General features: G+C 40.9%; 1 protein-coding gene across 1 annotated transcript in view; it reads right to left on the reverse strand.

The window, feature by feature from the left end:
* Nucleotides 1–18504, reverse strand: part of ANO4 (anoctamin 4) — a 210199-nt gene that overhangs the window by 143017 nt on the left and 48678 nt on the right. Inside the window, exon 5 of the mRNA XM_087449050.1 lies at nt 4667–4767. Within this exon, the coding sequence (XP_087305176.1) occupies nt 4667–4767 (101 nt within the window). The remainder of the gene's footprint in view (nt 1–4666; nt 4768–18504) is intronic.

The following is an 18504-nucleotide window of genomic DNA, read 5'->3' on the forward strand; positions in this document are numbered from 1 at the left end:
TAGTATAATACAGACATCTTCATCCAGTGGGATTTTTTTTTTCTTTTTGTAAAAAAGAGGGTAGGAAGTGCTCCTGAGTGAGATAACACACCTGTATACTTCACTGAAATATTACTAACATAGGAGGGCCTGCCCATGGAGGGCCAAGAAACTATCAGCTTTTTGAGAAGGTGACTGTATATACTTCAAGAATTCGAGTTACATAGAGTGGAGGGAGAAATTTATGTGGAAAAAAATACATCCAGGCCAAAGATGCTCTAAACAGCCAGGATATGGGATAATTTATCTAATACGATGGGCTAAAACAAACAAACAAAAAAACCCAGTCCCAACACACCTGCAGATGAATTGCATCCTCCCAAGTGTGGAGAAGTCACAGAGAACACTCTGAGAGGGATATTTTCATCTTTGCTTTTTCTTCAGGCTAACCTGAAATAGCTATTTTTGGAATGTGCATGGCAGCCTGTTTTCCCATGCGACAAGGGCCCATCTTGCCCATCTTGTGTTCCTTGTCATTGTCGGGGCACACAAGCCAACAGGTCAAGCAAACATAGTCATGACAGAGCATGCCACTAACCTGCTCATGAACTTGTACCGGCGGGGCAGGTAATAGATTTTTCTCCTGGAAGAACAGCAAAAATGAAGCCAGTCGAGAAGAAAACCCATCGTCAGTTACAGTTTGAACTAGCAAGGAAGGAAAGGAGATTGAAGATAGAAGCCTGTAAGAGGTGAAGAAGAAAAAACTAAAGAGAGATTAACAGTGAGAAATGTAGTGGGAACACAGGGCAAAGCGTTTTTGAGTCATGAAATCTTATGAAACAGTTTCCATTTGATATTTTTCCCCTCCTCATTACCATAATTTTTTGTGGTTGCTCTTTGCCTACAAAACCCCTGCAGAGCAATGATTTGGAGCAATTGGTATTTGTATGAATGCAGCTGAAGTCAGACTTTTTTCAGGGATGCAGAGATGGATTGCCAGCGTGCTGGCAACATACATAATTTAATGGGCACGCTATTATATTAACTAATATTTATATAGCACTTTAAGTTTACAGAATACCTTACTCATTTAGATATAGGGAGGGGTAATACAAAAATATATATATTTTACAACCAGTATGGGAAGGACATCAATCAGCATCAACATTCTGCTGTAAATCACCATCCTAGGGCATAATGCCTAACCATTGGCCCCTGGTTATAGATGACCTAAGGAGGTAAATCAAGGAATCCTGGAAAAAATTTTTTTAAATCTGACTTAATAAGAATCTGTTGTACTTCTGTATATTTGCATTTAAAAAAATATTACAAATGAAAATTCTGTGTGTAGTTTGAATGGAGAGTACATGTGTTAGATGCTTCATTAAAATGCAATCTCCCTTTCCATATTTGGGCTTCAACCAATGGAGTAAAATAGTCCCCCTTTATCCACAGTTTTACTTGCTGCAGTTTCAGTTACCTGCGGTCAATCGTGCTTCGAAAATAAAAAACGGAAAACTCCAGAAATAAACAATTCATAAGTTTCAAATTGCATGCTGTTCTGAGTAGCGTGATTAAATTTCATGTCATCCTGCTCTGTCCTGCCTGGAATGTGAATCACCCTTTTACCTAGTGTATCCATGCTGTATACACCACCCGACCCTTAGTCACTCAGTAGTCATCTTGGTTATCAGATCCACTGTCTTGGTACCGCAGTGCTTCTGTTCAAGTAACCCTTATTTTACTTAATAATGGCCCCAAAGTGCAACAGTGGTGATGCTGACAATTCAGATACACCAAAGAGAAGCTGTAAGTGCTTCCTTTAAGTGAAAAGTGAAAGTTCTCAACTTAATATGAAAAGAAGAAAATTGTATACTGAGGTTGCTAAGATCTACAGTAACAATGATTCTTCTTTCCATGAAATTGCAAAGAAAGGAAAAGAAACTCAAGCTAGTTTTGCTGTTGCACCTCAAATATGCATGTATAGGAAAAAACATAGTATGTGTGGGCTTCGGTACTCTCCGTGGCTTCAGGCATTCACTGGGGGTCTTGGAATGTATCCCCCCCGCGGATAAGGGGAGACTACTGTAGTAATGAAAGGGATGTGGTTTATATGTATTCCGAACTGTTACTGAACTATCTTATCTTTGGAAAATGGGAAGTTTATACGCCAAAACTTATTTTGCATATCTGTGAAAATTTAAAAATATATCCATGTTTTTAATAGGCAAAACTACAGAGACCATAAAAAGATCAGTGGTTGCCAGGGGTTTGGGTCGGGGGAAGAGGGGATAAATAGGTGGAGTACAGGGCAGTGAAACTATTCTGTGTGGTACTGTAATGGTGGATGCATGACATGCACTTATCAAAACCCATAGAACTGCATAACACCTAGAGTGAACCCTAGAGTAAACTATGACCTTTAGCTAATAAAAATGTATCAATATTGGTCCAATTTTAACAAATATACCACATTAAGATATTAATAATAAGGAAACTGTCAGTTGGATGAGAGGGGATATACGGGAACACTCTGTACTATCTACTCAATTTCCCGTAAACCTAAAAATGCTCTAAAAAAACAGTCTATTAATTTAAAAAACCCATATCCATGGACATACAGGTATTTAAGAAGCAGCTTGTATTAGCAATTTCCCATAAGAATCCTATTCCTCAACTTCCTTTCAAACATTGTAGGAATAAAAATCCAAGGAGACTAAACCTTGGATTAGATGCAGAAGTGCAGTCTACAGAAAATAATAAATACAGATGATATTCTTTGGGGCATTTAAATTCAGCCAAATTGATGTTTGTACATTTTGTTGAAATGATATGGCAGGACAATTCCTCCCTTGGAAATAAAAATGTCTCCGTAGGCTCGAGTTATTTGTCTGAAACTGCGGACAATATGATGGCATAAATTTTAAATACATCACATTGCATCAAGTGAAACCATGCTTAGACAAAATCACATCAATAAAGGCAGACTTTTGGTTTTGTTGGCTAGAAGATGTTGGTCTGATACATGACTCTATCGAAGCATCTTTTGTAGTGGTTTCTTTTCCTTTTGGTTCTTATATGTGATATAGTATTAATCCACATTAGATAGTTACAGCGTTGATAAATAACTGGCTTTAATTAATTATAATTATAATGAACAATTTTTTGTGGAAACTAAATTGATATTCCTTCTTTCTCTTAGTGATAATATATAATTTTTAAAAAATCCTTGGTTTCTTAGATTTCCTTTGTAACATTTTAAATACAAAAATAAATCCAAAGATTAGAACTATGCTTATCTCAATTCTTTTGAGAATTTTGCCTCAAGGCAAATGGATACTAGAAATCCCAGCCTCTATTTTGACTTGGTATTAGGACATAAAGGCCAATAAACAGAGAAAATAAGATGCACCAGGGAGATAAATTACAGGCCTATGAATGGAAATTGCCCTTCTCTAAATGTGTCCCCAGCTCCTCTCTGTCTCTGTGAATGTAGCTGATTCTTTGTCTCTATAATTTTCCACAGCTCATTAAGATGTATATTTTAGAACTGGCACCAATTTGCCTAGTTCCTATTGTCTGACTTGGTCTTATTGGCAAACTGCAAACCAAAAGTATTTAATTCTTTATTCCCTTTGGAACTGTCCTTGGTACTAAATCCCTCCACCTCCTTTAGGAAATTCCATTATGGATTTCCCACATATCTTGGCATTTATAATTTCAGGTTTAATACTTTATTTCCGTCTAGCAAAGGAAGATCACTTTTCCTTAATCCACAGGGAAAATAAGAATATTCACTGTGAGATGAAGGTAAATTCATCTTTTTAAATAACTAAGAAATCCACACAAAGTACTTTCTATTCCCCTTGGAATAAATATCAGTGCTTGTGGGCCGGCCCCATGGCTTAGCAGTTAAGTGTGCGCGCTCCACTACTGGCGGTCCAGGTTCGGATCCCGGGTGCGCACCGACGCACTGCTTCTCCGGCCATGCTGAGGCAGCGTCCCACATACAGCAACTAGAAGGACATGCAACTATGACACACAACTACCTACTGGGGCTTTGGGGAAAAAAAAGGGAGGAGGATTAGCAATAGATGTTAGGTCAGAGCCGGTCCTCCTCAGCAAAAAGAGGAGGATTAGCATGGATGTTCGCTCAGGGCTGATCTTCCTCACAAAAAAGAAAAAAAAAAACAATGCTTGTGTTTGCATGGTATTTATGACCTTAACTTTTTAAAATTTAAAAATAGGATATTTTAAAAAATAGATCACATTTTCACGAAATTTCTTGAACTTGTTTCAGTGGAAGAAGATTTAAAGGACTGGTCAGTAAGGACCGTAAATATTCCCCTGTACTGCTGATGCCTGGGGTCTGGCTGTTCAAAGCAGCAGTATACAGGGCTTCTAAAAACGGCACTTTGGGAATGAAAATGCCACTTGTAAAGTTCTTCTTCCTCACAGGCACTTGAAATATCTACCTGCTAAGCAATGAATTAGCCAGAAAATTTCACAAAAAGCCATGAAGTCATTATTGGCTGTGAAGACTTAAGGACTTCCTAAACATTTGAAGGATTTTCTTCTCTGACAGGATTCCAGGCTGCATTTCAGTTATATTTGTTCCTAGAGAGGAGCACATTGGGTTTACAGTGAAGCAGCAGACAGAGTTAGGGGGAAATACATTTCCACCTACCTGAAAGGCATTCTTACATTCATTTGTTCTGCATATCTTCCAAGCACTTCCCATGGAGCATGCAACTTCACAAAGATAATGTCACTATTTATTAGAGAGGACTGAAACAGAAAAAAGAAACTAAATTGAAAAGTATATCCAAGTCTCCTATGGTTAAAATTGAGTTGGAACTTCGAACGCATGTACTGGTATGGAGTTTAAGATTTGGGGCCTTTTTCAGCAATAAGTTAAGCCCTACATGTGTGCATATTCATTCAACAAATATACCACTGTGTGTCAGGCACTGGAGACCCAGCTGTGAACAAAAGAGAGATAGATGTCATTTACATTCTGTCAAAATATTAAAAAAAAAGAAGACAGGCAAAAATAAGTTGAACAGAGAAGGATAAATTAAGATAGTGATGAGTGTTCTGAAGATAAGAAAGTAACGGGAGAAAGAGTGATAGGGAGGCGGCAGATGCTACTTAGGACAAGGGGTCAAGGAAAGAGGCCTCTTTGTGGAGGTGACATGTGAGCTGAGACATAAAGAAGCTGCCAGTTGGATAAAGAGCATGGGATGGATGTTCTGGGTGCAGGCCCTACACTGGGAAACTGCTTGGTATGTCCCGTGTTAGAGGAACAGTAGGGAGAGGAGAGGTCTGGAGCATGTCCATCACGAAGATTAGCATGAGAAGAGCCTGAAAAGGTGAGCAGGAGACGGAGTGTGCTGTGCTTCACAGGCCACAAGATGGTTGGACTTTACTCTAGGAACACTAGGTAGTCATTTTGATTTAGGTTTTCAAAGGTCAATGGGACTGCTGCATGGAGAATAAATTATAAGGGAGAGGGGCAGCAAAAGCAGAGAGAAGGGGAGATGCTCTCTTTCATCCAGGCAAAGCAAATGGTGGTGGTGGTGAAGATGGAGGGAGCTAAGGGATGTGAGACTTAAATCTGCGTCAGTATCAGGCAAAGCTTTCTCAAAGGACTGTGCTCTTTAGCCCAAAACCTTTGCCTTCTCTGGGGCTTTGTATCAACACAGAACTTAGGGAAGTAAAACTAGGACTTCACACCCTGATAGCAACCCAACAGGTTTTGGCCTACGCCTCTGGCCAAAGGGACATCTCCAGTTAGACTTCCTTTGAAAGTCATTTCCCAGGGGGAGGACTGGGTTGTGGAAGGAGGTAGAAAAAAAGTGAGAAAACTGCAAGCCAAACTAGTTTAAATTAGCAAAATGGCCAATTATTTATCTGTATCTTTTTCACACAGGATTGTTCTGGACTGAAAACCATTTAACCTTGCATAGCTTAAGAATGTTGATTTAAATTTTTATAGTTTAAGATATGTTAGGCCTTTGTGGCTAAACGTTCCTTATAATAGTCTTTATAAACAAGCCACTGTTTTTACACAGCTGACAAAAGTAGAAACTCAACTACATGCTCTAGCTAGGGTAAATCTGTGCTACAAGGAACTGTTTTTAAATTGCAGATGATACGCGATTATAATTCATTTATCCTTCTGTCATTCAGGGTCTTCTTTCCGAACATTATACTTAATTCATAAGAACTCCTCAAGATATTATGAAAATCAAACTGGTGTCAACTACAATGTTCTCAGGCACTCTGGTGATGTTGAATTTCCCATGGAGAGGAGGGCCAGGGCCCAAATCCACGATGGTAGGGGGTACTCTCTGATACTGGTCTGAAAAATCAAACTTCATAGCAGATAAGATCATCTGAAATGAGGTTTTACAGTCCAACTTGGGACAAGCAGACCCCTGACTGTAAGCCCCCCGAGAAGAAGGAATGTTTCCATTATTCATGGTTGAATTCTCTGGGCCTAGCACAGAGGGAGCACAACAAATATTTGTCTAATTCATGAACATGGTTAGTGAAATGCGAATATTTAGTCCTGGCCCAGGTGAAAGCAGTGAGTCCTGTGAAGCAGGAAGGGACTCTTGATGAAGTGACTCTTGAAGCCAGCATAGCAGGTTACTGCAAATGAGACACCCCGCACTGGGATACAGACAAGCCAGTAAGCACTGAAGATGTGATGGCCAGTGCTGTGTCTTTGCACAAACTGGTTTTCTATTTAATAACCTATTATATTCAGTTCTCCCTCTACTGAGTGCTTAGAGCTAAGCAGCCAGGGGGCATGTGAATGAGCTCATTGATGGCAATGTGCATACAGAACATAGAGAAACACAACACACACACACACACACACACACACACACACACACAAACTCTCCGTCCTGTCCCATTCACGTCTGTGGACGCACTGATGCCTTGATCTGAGATGGTCTCACAGTTTATCAGTTGAGCATTTCTGTGCTCTGGAAAAGACGGCCACTTGTTTTTCAAATATAGTACAGTGTTCCAAGTTATAAAGCAGAAGAAAGACTATAGTTCCTAAAAATGGGTCTTTTTGTTTATATTAAACATACACTTTAGAGTCTGGGAAGGTTTTATGGCTTCCTTACTTAGAAAGTTTAACTGTGGTAATGGGAAATCTTTAAATTCACCTAGCTTTCCTACAAGCTGTTGTTTCTTCTTTTATCTTCCTATGAGAAAACGACTAAAACTGTGCAATATGGAAGACAATACGGGAATGTGACTTGATTCACAGAATCAGCCAAACTTTGATTCAGAGCAGAATATCATCTCAGAGTATACTCTCTCCATGGAATTACTGTAATTGCTAGTTTTACAGAAAAGGTACAACCTAGTGAAAAAAAAATCTTTTTGGATATCCCCATGAATGTATGAAAATATTAAGGAGACCACAATAACGTATTCCACTTAGGGGACATTTTAAATGCCACATTTCTAAGTGTAGAAAAGCAAAGTTAATTATCTGAACACATACTCAGTCAACAAAAATTCTAATGTAGGTTCCCAACCATTTTCGGCATAAAAGTGCAGCTGTTTTGATTCATTTGGCATGATAAAAATATTCTCATTTTTCTTATTATTTCAATTATAATAATAATTATAAGATCACTTTCACTTTATTATTAATTTTTTAGAGCTTTGTAATTTTGGAAGCATTTTCACAAGTTACCTCATTTTATTCCCACATAAACCTTGTGAGAGAGGCTTTCCTTCAATTTCTTAGAGGAGAGAGAGAACAGGTCAAGCAACTTGCTCACAGCCAAACCGAACACTTGCCCCATACAGAGCTGAGTCCACACCCACATCCCTTGACTCCCTTGTCAATTTCATCTAATAAACTCTGAGCTTTAAACAAATCTGTGGCTTTGTACATGGAGTGAAGAGGCATAATCTCTGAATTGCTCCTTTCCCAGTTTATACAAACTAATCTGAAAAGAATTTCATATTTTAGAAAACAAAGTAACAAACACAAAGAGCAAAATTAAACTACTAATGAACTGAGACTGGATTTGGAACTATTCAAAGTTATTTTGATCATCTTGAGAAAAATGTTAACTGAATTCCCTCGAATGATGATGAATGTCTATTCATAGGTTCACTGTGTGCGTGTGTCTGTGTCTGTGTGTGTATGGGACTTATTATTTGAATGCAATTTTTCAAGGAGGAACTGAACTTCAGCCCAGAAAAATAAATGTGAAACAGATGATTGCTAATTATATGGCTCATATTTCACTCTTTGCTCTACTGCTGAATGATTATGCTACTGCTTCTAAATAGGTTTTTCCTCATTATTAAGTATTTCTTTCCACATAAATCTAAGTATGCAACGGCCAAAGTGAAGAGAAATGAAAATGATTTTTTGAAACATAGAGTTGTTTCATTAATATACAACAATAAAAATCCCTTAGGTTAGAACCTTGGGGAGAAGAAAAATGGCCATTTCGAGGAGTCTGGAAAAATATCCTTAGAAGAATGACTGGAGAAATTAAGAAGTAGAGGGAAACTACCTGGAGTAGAAATAGATAAGATTCACAGAAAACATTCTTTCTTTCTTTGCTTCATTCAACAAGAACACGTTGAACAACTTCTATGTACTATATGGTGGGAATGCAAAGATATATAAATTGTAGTCCTTGCTGTGGTATGTCACAATTGAGTAAGGGAAGGTTAGGTAAGGCAACAGTAAGGAAAAGAAGAAATAGGATGCCATTATCTGATCCAAGCAATCCATCTCTGAAAGACCTATCTATGACTGTACACATCTCTACATCTCATGACCCCTGACAGCACTGCTGAGAAGGGGACTCTGAGGGACAAATAGGTTTAGGAGTGGGGGCATGGAGGTAGATCATGAACTCAGTTTTGGAAATGTTAAGTTCAAAATGCCCATGAGAAGATGTCTTGTGAGTAGTTAGATAAATGAGTCTGGAGCTCAGGGGAGCAGTCTGGGCCAGAGATACAAAGTAAGGGTGGCCAGGATATAGACAGTATTTAAATCCACAGGATTGGATGAGGTCAATCTGAGAGAGAGTATGGGTAGAGTGTCACACGTGTAGCTGAACCACAGAGGTTAGTTAGGAATGCAGACTCTGAGGTTGGACTACACATATTCATATTCATATATCTCTTAACAGCTCTGTGATCTTGGGCAAGCTATTTAACCTCCCTGTGCCTCAGTTTGTTCAACTGCAAAATGGGAAATGATAGCAATATCTATTGAATCATATTAAATGGCATAATACAGGTAAGATGTTCATAGTACATCTAAAATCATGTTATCGTTATCTCCAGGAAGAGCCACACCATATTGGTGGTGGTGGGAAGAACACAGCACGTCTACTCATTCAAGTTGAGATCCTGAGAAGGCAATAAATAAGGAACCAATATCTGGAAAGGATTCTCCAGTCCTTGACTATAAGGCTCAACCAGAGGAAATGCTGTGAGTCAAGCCCACAATTCCTGTCTCCTGTCCCTCCATGGTCCCCAGAGTCTCCTACATGTTCCTCTAAGGACATTTATTCATTCAACAACATTCAACATTCATTCATTAAGTGACTACTACATATCAGGTACTCTACAGGTGCTGGATGTAGACAGTAGACACAGCAGACAGAATTCCCAGTCTAGATTAGGAGACAGACATTAAACAATAAACAAACATGATTTAAAATTATGAAAAGTGGTAGAAACAGAAAGAATGTAGTGTTGTGGGAGAGAGAGGAACTAGGGGCACTTCCTTTAGATCAGCTGGTTCATCTCTGAGGCGTGACATCTAACCTGAGATCCAAAAGGTGAGAAGGTGTTACCCATGGGAGAAGCCCAGTGAAAAGCATGCCAAGCAGAGGGAACAGCAAGTACAAAGACCCAGAGATGGTACTAGGAAATGAAACGTTCAGGTGATCGGACATTGTAAAGTGTGGGGTAGGGAGAGTTACCTGAGATGGGGCTGGAGAGGAGGGCTGGAGACAGACCATGCCAGGCCAGGTCCAATGTGGTAAGGAGTTTGGATTTTATTCTCTAAGGTCAATGGGAAGTCCCTAATGGGTTAAAGGCAGAGGGGTGATGGGATTGCTTGTTTTAGAAAGTGCACTCTGAATGCCCTGTGGAGAATGTCTTGGAGAGAGCACAGGACTGGGAAGTTCAATAGGAAGGTTATTCCAGTAAGCCAGAGGAGATAAGATGGTGGCTGGAACCAGAAGGTGGATGTGGCGAGGAGAGAAATGGACAGACTTAAGATCTCTTTGGAGGTAGATTTGAAAGGATTTGAGGTTGATCAAACGAGGAGAGTGAGAAAAAATCCAGTGTCTGGAATAATGCGTAGGTTGTTTTGCCCAGAAAACTGGATGGATGGTAGTACCACATATTGAGTTAGGGAAGAATTGGGGAGAAGATGGTTATTTTGGGATATGCATGTTTGAGGTACCTGGGAGACACTTACACAGAAGTTTGAAGTAGGCAAATGGATATGCGAGTCCGGCTCTCAGAAGGGTGGGAATTATTAATTTGAGAATGGCAGGCATGTAGTTGATATTTAAAAGCATAGAACTTGATGAAGTCACCTAGGGAAAGAGTATTGGGAAGTGGTAAAGACCGAGCCCTGGGGCAGTAACACCTAGAGGTTTGGAAGAGGAGAAAGCAACCATCAAGGAGACTGAGAAGGAGCCATCAGAGAGGTAGGCAGGAAACAGGGAGAGGGACAAAGCAGAAGCCCAAATGCTTCCAGAAGGATGATCTGTGTGAGATAATCCAGGGACGGCCCAGGTAACCTTTCCCACAGCCACCCCTGGGCTGCTACCTGGAGTTGGCCTCATTCAGCAGTGCCGCTTGTCCCATCCCTGGGGCGGCCTCCCCTTTACCTGCTGACAGTGCCCTTGGCCCTGGTCCTGATGTTGATGCAGAGCTGGGGTGGAACTGTTTCTAACAGTGGTCAGCTTGTTCCCTGAAGGGAAGCTGAGAACTTCCATGTTCCAGCTGGTTCTCCTGAGGAGTCAGAGCTGAGTTCAAGGAGGGCACACGGGTACCAACCATGTCTATCTCCCAAGCACACCTCCCTGCCACATACAAACCAGCAGCAAAGAATGAAGCCCTCACGTGACTCCTGTCACCGACGCTGGGGAGAGTTGTCAGCCCTCTCAGAGCACCTTGTCAAGAGGTCAGAAGAGGCTCAAGTCTCTGCTCTGCACTTGAGGTTCCCAGTCCCAGGCTGCAGCTCTCCACACTTCTCCCAAAGGTTATCAGGCAACAAAAACTCCTGGCAACCTCCCGGAATTCCTGAGGTGGGCATGCAAATCGGCCTCACCTCCACCTCTAGGTCCTCATTACACACACATATGCTGATTTCAAAGAAAAATCTCATTGCAATTTTGAGTTTCATTTTACGCCTATGATGTTTGTCTGCATGAGCTCATGATCCTGTATAGAGTCACACACGGCTGTGTATGTCTGTGTGTGCACGCATAAAGGAAATATACCAGAAATCACATTTGCCATAGCAACCTTATTCTGGGAAATTTTTATCAATTTTATTTTCATTTCAAGTCCATTTTCATTGATTGAGTTATATTGAAACAGGATGGTGGCACTTCTTTAAAGGTAGCAGGAGAAAGGAAAATAATTTTAAAAGATTTGGTTAATCATTTATTTATCAAATATTTATTATACACATATTAACCTTTTGCCTTTTGCTGGGAAAGGGTCATTTGTGTTATAATAAGGCAACTAGCTCTGATGTACCTTGGGCTATACAAAAAGAGAAAGAGAGAGAAGCCATTTTTGCCTCTGAGACGCCAATACCCTAGCCATGGAGATAAAATATAGTGGGTCTCTCCTTTGCTAACTGCGGTGAGGACTAGTTCCAGGATCCCCGTGGATTCCAAAATCCACGGATGTTAAAGGTTCAAGCCCCTTAGTTGGCCATCCTCATTCGCTGGTTCCACATCCACGGATTCAACCAACTGTGGATTGTGGCCACCTGGAAGTACATGTGGAATTTGAGTAGAATTAGAAAACAAGAGATAAACAAGTCCAAGGATATGCAACCTTTCTTTGTACATTGAGTAGAGAAACCACATGGTATAGCGGTTAAAAGTCCCAGCTTTGGAGTTAGGTTCAAGGGCCAGATCTGCTACTTAGTAGCTGGTGACCTTAAGCAAGTTATTTAACCCCTATAAGCCTCAATTTTCTCGCCTGTGAAGTGGGAATAACAACAGCACTGACTTCAGATTTCTTCTCAGGACTACAAGGTTTGATGTGTGCAAAGCACTTAGCTAGTTTCCTTTGCACTACAAATGCTCTTTATGGTAAGGAGGAAGGTAAGTGATTCATCAAAGGCATTTGAAAATATTTTTAAAAGTTAAAGCTTTGATTGAAGAACAAAAAAGATTGCTTTCTTCCCACCCGGTTTGCAAATTTTGGCTACAAAAGCATAGTGATGGGACATTAGGAATGGAGAGGTATTTCCTTGACGGGACTAGGAAAGGCAGCTGCATTTGAGAATTGAGCAATGTTCCTTTCCGTGGATATTACAGAGTTATATGCTCAAAGGGACCTGGCTCTCACTTGCAAGCTTATTTGATTCTGGTTTCACCTAAGACAAAAAGTGCATATGGGGGTTACATTTGTGCCAAATAGGGACCTGGAACAGGAGGGCATGAGAAGGGGAATGAAACAGAGGTCTGTTTGGAAATCTTCTCCCCATGGGTCTAGGTTAGTCTAGCACCCTAAGAGGTCCTGGGGTCCTACAAGAGGCTGTCGAAGTTAAAAAAGCCACCTGAGCTCAAAAGATGATCCCAAATCCTTTCTTTAACTCAGTAGAAAACAGTCTTAAGAGCTAGAACTTTATCAAGAGTACAGAAGACTAAAGGAGACCTAGGCCTAGATACTTTATAGAAGTATCTAGAAGTATCCTTGATTTGACTTGAAAGGTGATCATTGGCCAACAGCCAACTGTGCGCTGCTGTGTGGTGGAAAGAACGCGTGGGCCACATCCTGTCACAGCTCTCCCTTACGAGCTTGGGTAAGTCCCTTCACTTCCCTGTCAGTTTCTCCACACAGAGATAACATGACTCCTATGCTATAAACCTCTAGGGCTGTTTTGAGGCACAGACTGGAACAGCCTGGGGAGAGCATGTGGAAGAGTGTCCAGTCCCGCCCAGTCTCTGGCTAGCTTAGACTTGGAGCCTGGCTCTTGCTCTCTGCCCTCGGTTTCCTCACCTGCAGAAGGAGGGGCTGGAATGAATCAGTCTGTTACAAACTTGTTCAGCGGAAGTGAACCTGGAAATCATGGTCTTGCAGATGACCATGAGTCTCAGCGTGTGAATTGTAATTTAGCATTCACTCACTCATCCGTGCATGTATTCCACAGACCTTATTGAGGGCCTACTATATGCCTCCCAGGTGCTGCGAGTCCAGCTGTGAACAAAACAGACTGAATCCCTGCTCTCATGGAGCTCAAGTTCTACTGGGGACACAGACCCTTCATAAACAGGTAGATAATATTTCCGATGGTGTGCTTTGAAGAAGTAAAGAAGGGTAAGGAAATAGAAAGTAATGGTAGGAAGGAGATGCTATTTCAGATAGAGCGGTGAGGACAGGCCTTTTAACAAGGTGGCATTTGAGCAGAAACCTGAAGAAAGTGTGGAAGAAGGCTATTCCATTATCCAGGGAGAGAGCATTCTAGGCAGTGAGAAGAGTCAAAGGCCGAGGCCCTGAGGCATAAATATGCTTGCCATTTCAATTTATTGAGCACGAAGGGTCAAATCAGGGTAGCCGCTCGCATCTGTTCTGTACCTGGATATCACTTTCTCATAACTATGCTGTTAGAAAAACAAAGCAAACCCCTAAAATTCTCGGGCGAAAAGGAGATATTAATTTCCAATTAGGAACTCAGATAAGGCCCTTGGAGAAAAAAAACAGTGGTGGTAGCGGGGGAAGCAATTACATAGTGCTTACTACATGCTAGGTAGTGTTTATGGCTTTTATGTACAGTAAATAATCTAATCTTCACACCAGCCCTATGAGGCAGGCTTCATGTTTATCTCAATTTATTGCAGACAAGGAACCGAGCACAAAGATGTCGGGTGTCTTGGCTAGGATCGCACAGTGAGTGTGCAGGGGAGCCCGGAGTCTCACCAAGGCAGTTGGGCTTCAGAACTGCTGCTCCACCAGGAAAGCTGGGGCTAACCTGAATGTATTTTCTCATGGATTCAATTCCATTGTCATTTTATTTTTTGCAAAAATGCTTGGTTACATTTTGGAATCCAAAGTACAGTGCATACAGTGCGCTCTGAACATCCTAAGATGAATGTAAGGCCAGTGGGAAAACAAACCTGAAGCCTGGTTCTGCCACTCACTACCTGTGTGTTTCTGGGCACGTTACTTAGTTCAAGAGCCTCAGTTTCCTCATTTGTAAAATGAGGATAACAATAGCCACCTCACAGGGTTGTTCTGAAGATGACATGGTTGTATCGTAGGTGGTTCAATAAGGAAGAATTTCCTTCCTCCCATAGTTACTGAATGCTCAGTGGACATTCTGCTAACCTATAGCTGACACTAGAATTTCTTGGTAGATCTGGAATCTAGTCTCTGAAACTGATGGAGAAATGTACATTTCTGGAGGGTTACAGGGCTGGAAGTAATCACTAAGCAATTTCATCTCCTCTCAGTGGGGCTGCCATCCAACCAGCTGCGTGTCACTAGGCAAATGACTTGTACTTTTCTGAGCTTTAGTTTTCTCTGAAAAATGAGGGCACATGTCTATAAAAGGGCATATGTGTGTGTGTGTGTGTGTGTGTGTGTGTGTGTGTGTGTTTTATTCTTGCTTCCCTTAGGGACACATGAGGATTTGTGAGTGTAGTTTAAAAAAGCTCTTCAACTGATTCTGACACAATTCTCTCTTCACAACTCTCCCTCTCTCTCTCTCACACACACACAAACACACACACAGACACACACACACACACACTGTGCCCTGGTTGAGAGAAGCCTATGAGGTTCTGTGTGTTCCTAAATGGTCACAATGTTCATTCCTTGAAGATGACATTAGCATCAGTGACAGAAAATAGGTGTGTGAAATGGTCACTCTCTTCCTTAGCAGACCTTTAAATGGGGTTCCCTGAGGAGTTCACTCAGGCTCTATTCTCATCTTTCTGTTCTCGCTGGTTGATCTCATTCCTTTCCCATGGCTTTAGATGTCACCTATCATCTGCTGTTTCCCAGATTCATATCTTTAGCCCAAACCTTTCTTCCAAGTTTCAGATCAGCACAGCCAATGGCCAACATGATATCTGCCCTCGGTTGTCTCATTGGCACATGAGACTCAATGTGTCTAAAATGGATCCCACTTCTCTGGCAAACTGCTCTTCTCTGCGCCTCCAAACTCGGGAAAAGGCACAACTATCCACCCTGTTGCTCAAGTCCAGGAGTCAGCTTTGATCTCTCCTTTTTTCCTTACCCTACATCCAATTAATCACCATGTCTTATTGATTCTACTTCTTACATGGCTCTCAAATCCATCTACTTCTCTCCATTTCCACTGCCATCATCCTCCCTTAAGACACCATCATCTATCTCCTTGAAGACTGCAATAGCCTCATAGCTGGGCTCCCTCCAATTCCATTCTTGCCTCGTGTATTCTCGTCGGCATTAGAGACATGTTTAAAAATGCATGTGATCCAGGGTTTCCCCGCGGCTATCTGGAAAATCACTAAAGTGGCCAACGCATGATCTGGCCACTCCCTTATCTTGTGTCACTTTTCCTTTCTCTGGGTTCCAAAAGGGTTCCAGTCACATGGCCTTCTTTTTTCTTCTTTCCAAGCTGCCAAACTCCTGACAATCTAAGGATTTTCCCATGTGCCTGATAAATCCTGCTCCGTCAGGTCTTATCTTATACGGCAAGCAGAATTCTAAGATGGCCCCAAAGATTCCCACCTGCCCAGTGTACACGTCCTGAATAACCACCTCTTCTTGAGTGTGGGTGGAACTTATGAATATTAAGGGATATCACTCCTGTGATTGGGACACTAATCTCTTGACTTTGAGTTAATCAAAAGGGAGATTCTCTTGAGTTGGCCTGAACTAATCAGGTGAGTCCTTAAAAGAGAGTCTTAAGGTCAGAGAGATCCTCTCGCTGACTTTGAAGAAGTAAGCTACCATGTTGTGAGAGGGCCTATGAGGGCAAGGATTCATGAGTGGCCTCTGGGAGCTGACAGCAGTTCCTGGTTGGCAGCCAGCAGGAAAATGGGCACCTCAGTCTGACAACCAGAAGGAACTAAATTCTGCCAATAACCATGTGAAAGGACCTTCTAGAAGGGAATGCAGCATGGCTGACACCAGATGCAGCCTTATGGGATCCTGACTGGAAGACTCAGTTGAGTTGAACCCATATTCCTGACCCACAGAAACTATGAGATCATAAACATATGTTGTTTTAAGCCTCTAAATTTGAGGTAATCTCTTATGCAGCAATATAAAACTAATATGGGTCATATTTCAATTAATTAATTCTACATATTTCACCATTGTCTCTAAGAGACTGTACAGTTTCTGCACAGCTGTATTGCCAGCACCCAGGATGTTACCGAGCACATAGTCATTGAGAATGAATGTTCCCTAAATTAAAATATAAACATCTTGGGATCTTGACTATGAGTAGCTTTCTCATGTTATTGATTACCTTATTAAAACACTGTTCTCAGATAGAAAAAATTCATCCTCTTGCTACTACAAAGATTTCAACATGGTTTAAATTTATGAGAAGCTCAGGTAAACACTCCTCTAGGCCACTATCGGGAGAGGTCCAGTGCTAAGGAGCTAAGCGCAAATTTTCACGTTTCATCAGAGGTTCCGTGCATTGCAATCAAGTAAACACTGCTGTTACGTGCTCTTGGTTAATCTGCATCATCCCTACATCAAGCCTAGGAAACTTACTGTATCAGGATATCTGAAGAAAATCAACGTTTGGTGTATCAGTCAGGATCGGCTAAGTTATGTTGCAGTGACAAGTAACCCCAAATATCAGTGATTTAAAATGGTAGAGTTATATTGTCAATATGGTAGCTACCAGCCATGTGTTGCTATTGAGAACTTGAAACATAGCTAGTCCAAACTGAGATATGCTGTCTGTGAAAAATATAGACTAGATTTGAAGACTTAGAATGTCTGAAAAAAAGAATATAAAATACCTCATCAATTTCTATATTTATTACAGGTTTAACTGATAATAATTTAGATCTGTTGTATTAAATAAAACATTAAAATTAATTTAATCTGTTTTTTTTTAATTTTCATATGTAACTACTAGAAAATTTAAAATTACATTACATCTATTGGCTGGTGCTATGATAAAGGTTTATTTCTTGTTTATGCTACAAGTCCATTGCAGGTCAGCTCACTTTAGTGACTCAGTGATTCATGATGATGGGTCACTGTGCCAGAAAGAAGGTAGAGCTCAGAGGGTCTCATAAGGACACAGGCCACTTCTGCACGCAGCCCATTGGACAAAAATAACTAGTCACATGGTCCCATTTGTCTACAAGGCTACCAGAAAGAGAGATTGTATCTGATGAGTAATGCTAATTAATACACAACTTATATAGAACACCCTTCTTCCATCACTTACTTAGGATCACAGTAGATCCATCATGTAAAGCAAACATCTTATCTTCCTTACAAGGTAACCAACCATAAAGTCATTCAAATTTATTTGTCAAACACCTGAAAATAATCTTACGTACATTCCAGGTACTATATTGGCCCCTAAGGATATAGAGAAGCCTAAGACATGGTCCTGGATCTCAGGAAACTCACAATTCAGCAGACCAACTATCATACTAACTAAAAATAATGTGATGAATATGAAACGAAGTTGTTCTAGTGTCCTCTGGGAGCACAGGAGAGAAAATGCTCCCTTGTGGATGCTCCCTCTGTGCAGTACTAAATCTCTCCTCAGAAGTAAGCAATGTCAGCTCTGATCTACACAACGCCAACAGTCCTTTCACGTGCTACAGATCATCACGACATTTCCTTCTTCCTTCAAGGTGGTGTGTTAGATAAATTGAACGTGGGGACAACTATATCATCACAATTATGCTTTATATTATCACAAATGACCAACACACTGATAACTATTCAGTTATGACCCAGCCAGTAACCCATGTGTCATTATGCCCTTAGTAAACTGCAGCGATTAACAGCCATGAAATAAGCATGACCCAGAAAGGACAGATGAGCAGGGTGCCCGCTGCCAGCAAAGAAGCAATTTAACTTTGGAAATACTTTTTAATGCGTGTGGAAAGGTTACGACATCCCTCCTAGGCCTATTATATTTACCTCTTCGTGGAATGCTGGTCAAAACTAGCGGATGCAATAACAGTGCACAGAGCTGTATATCTTACAAAGTGCTTTTTACCTAAAGGTTATGAAGAAGCTGTTAAGAAATGGGACTCACATGATTTTTGATAACAGAGAAAT

This window comes from Ceratotherium simum, chromosome 25, assembly GCF_057802395.1.
Source record: "Ceratotherium simum simum isolate JZ-2026a chromosome 25, ASM5780239v1, whole genome shotgun sequence".
NCBI classification, from domain to species: domain Eukaryota; kingdom Metazoa; phylum Chordata; class Mammalia; order Perissodactyla; family Rhinocerotidae; genus Ceratotherium; species Ceratotherium simum.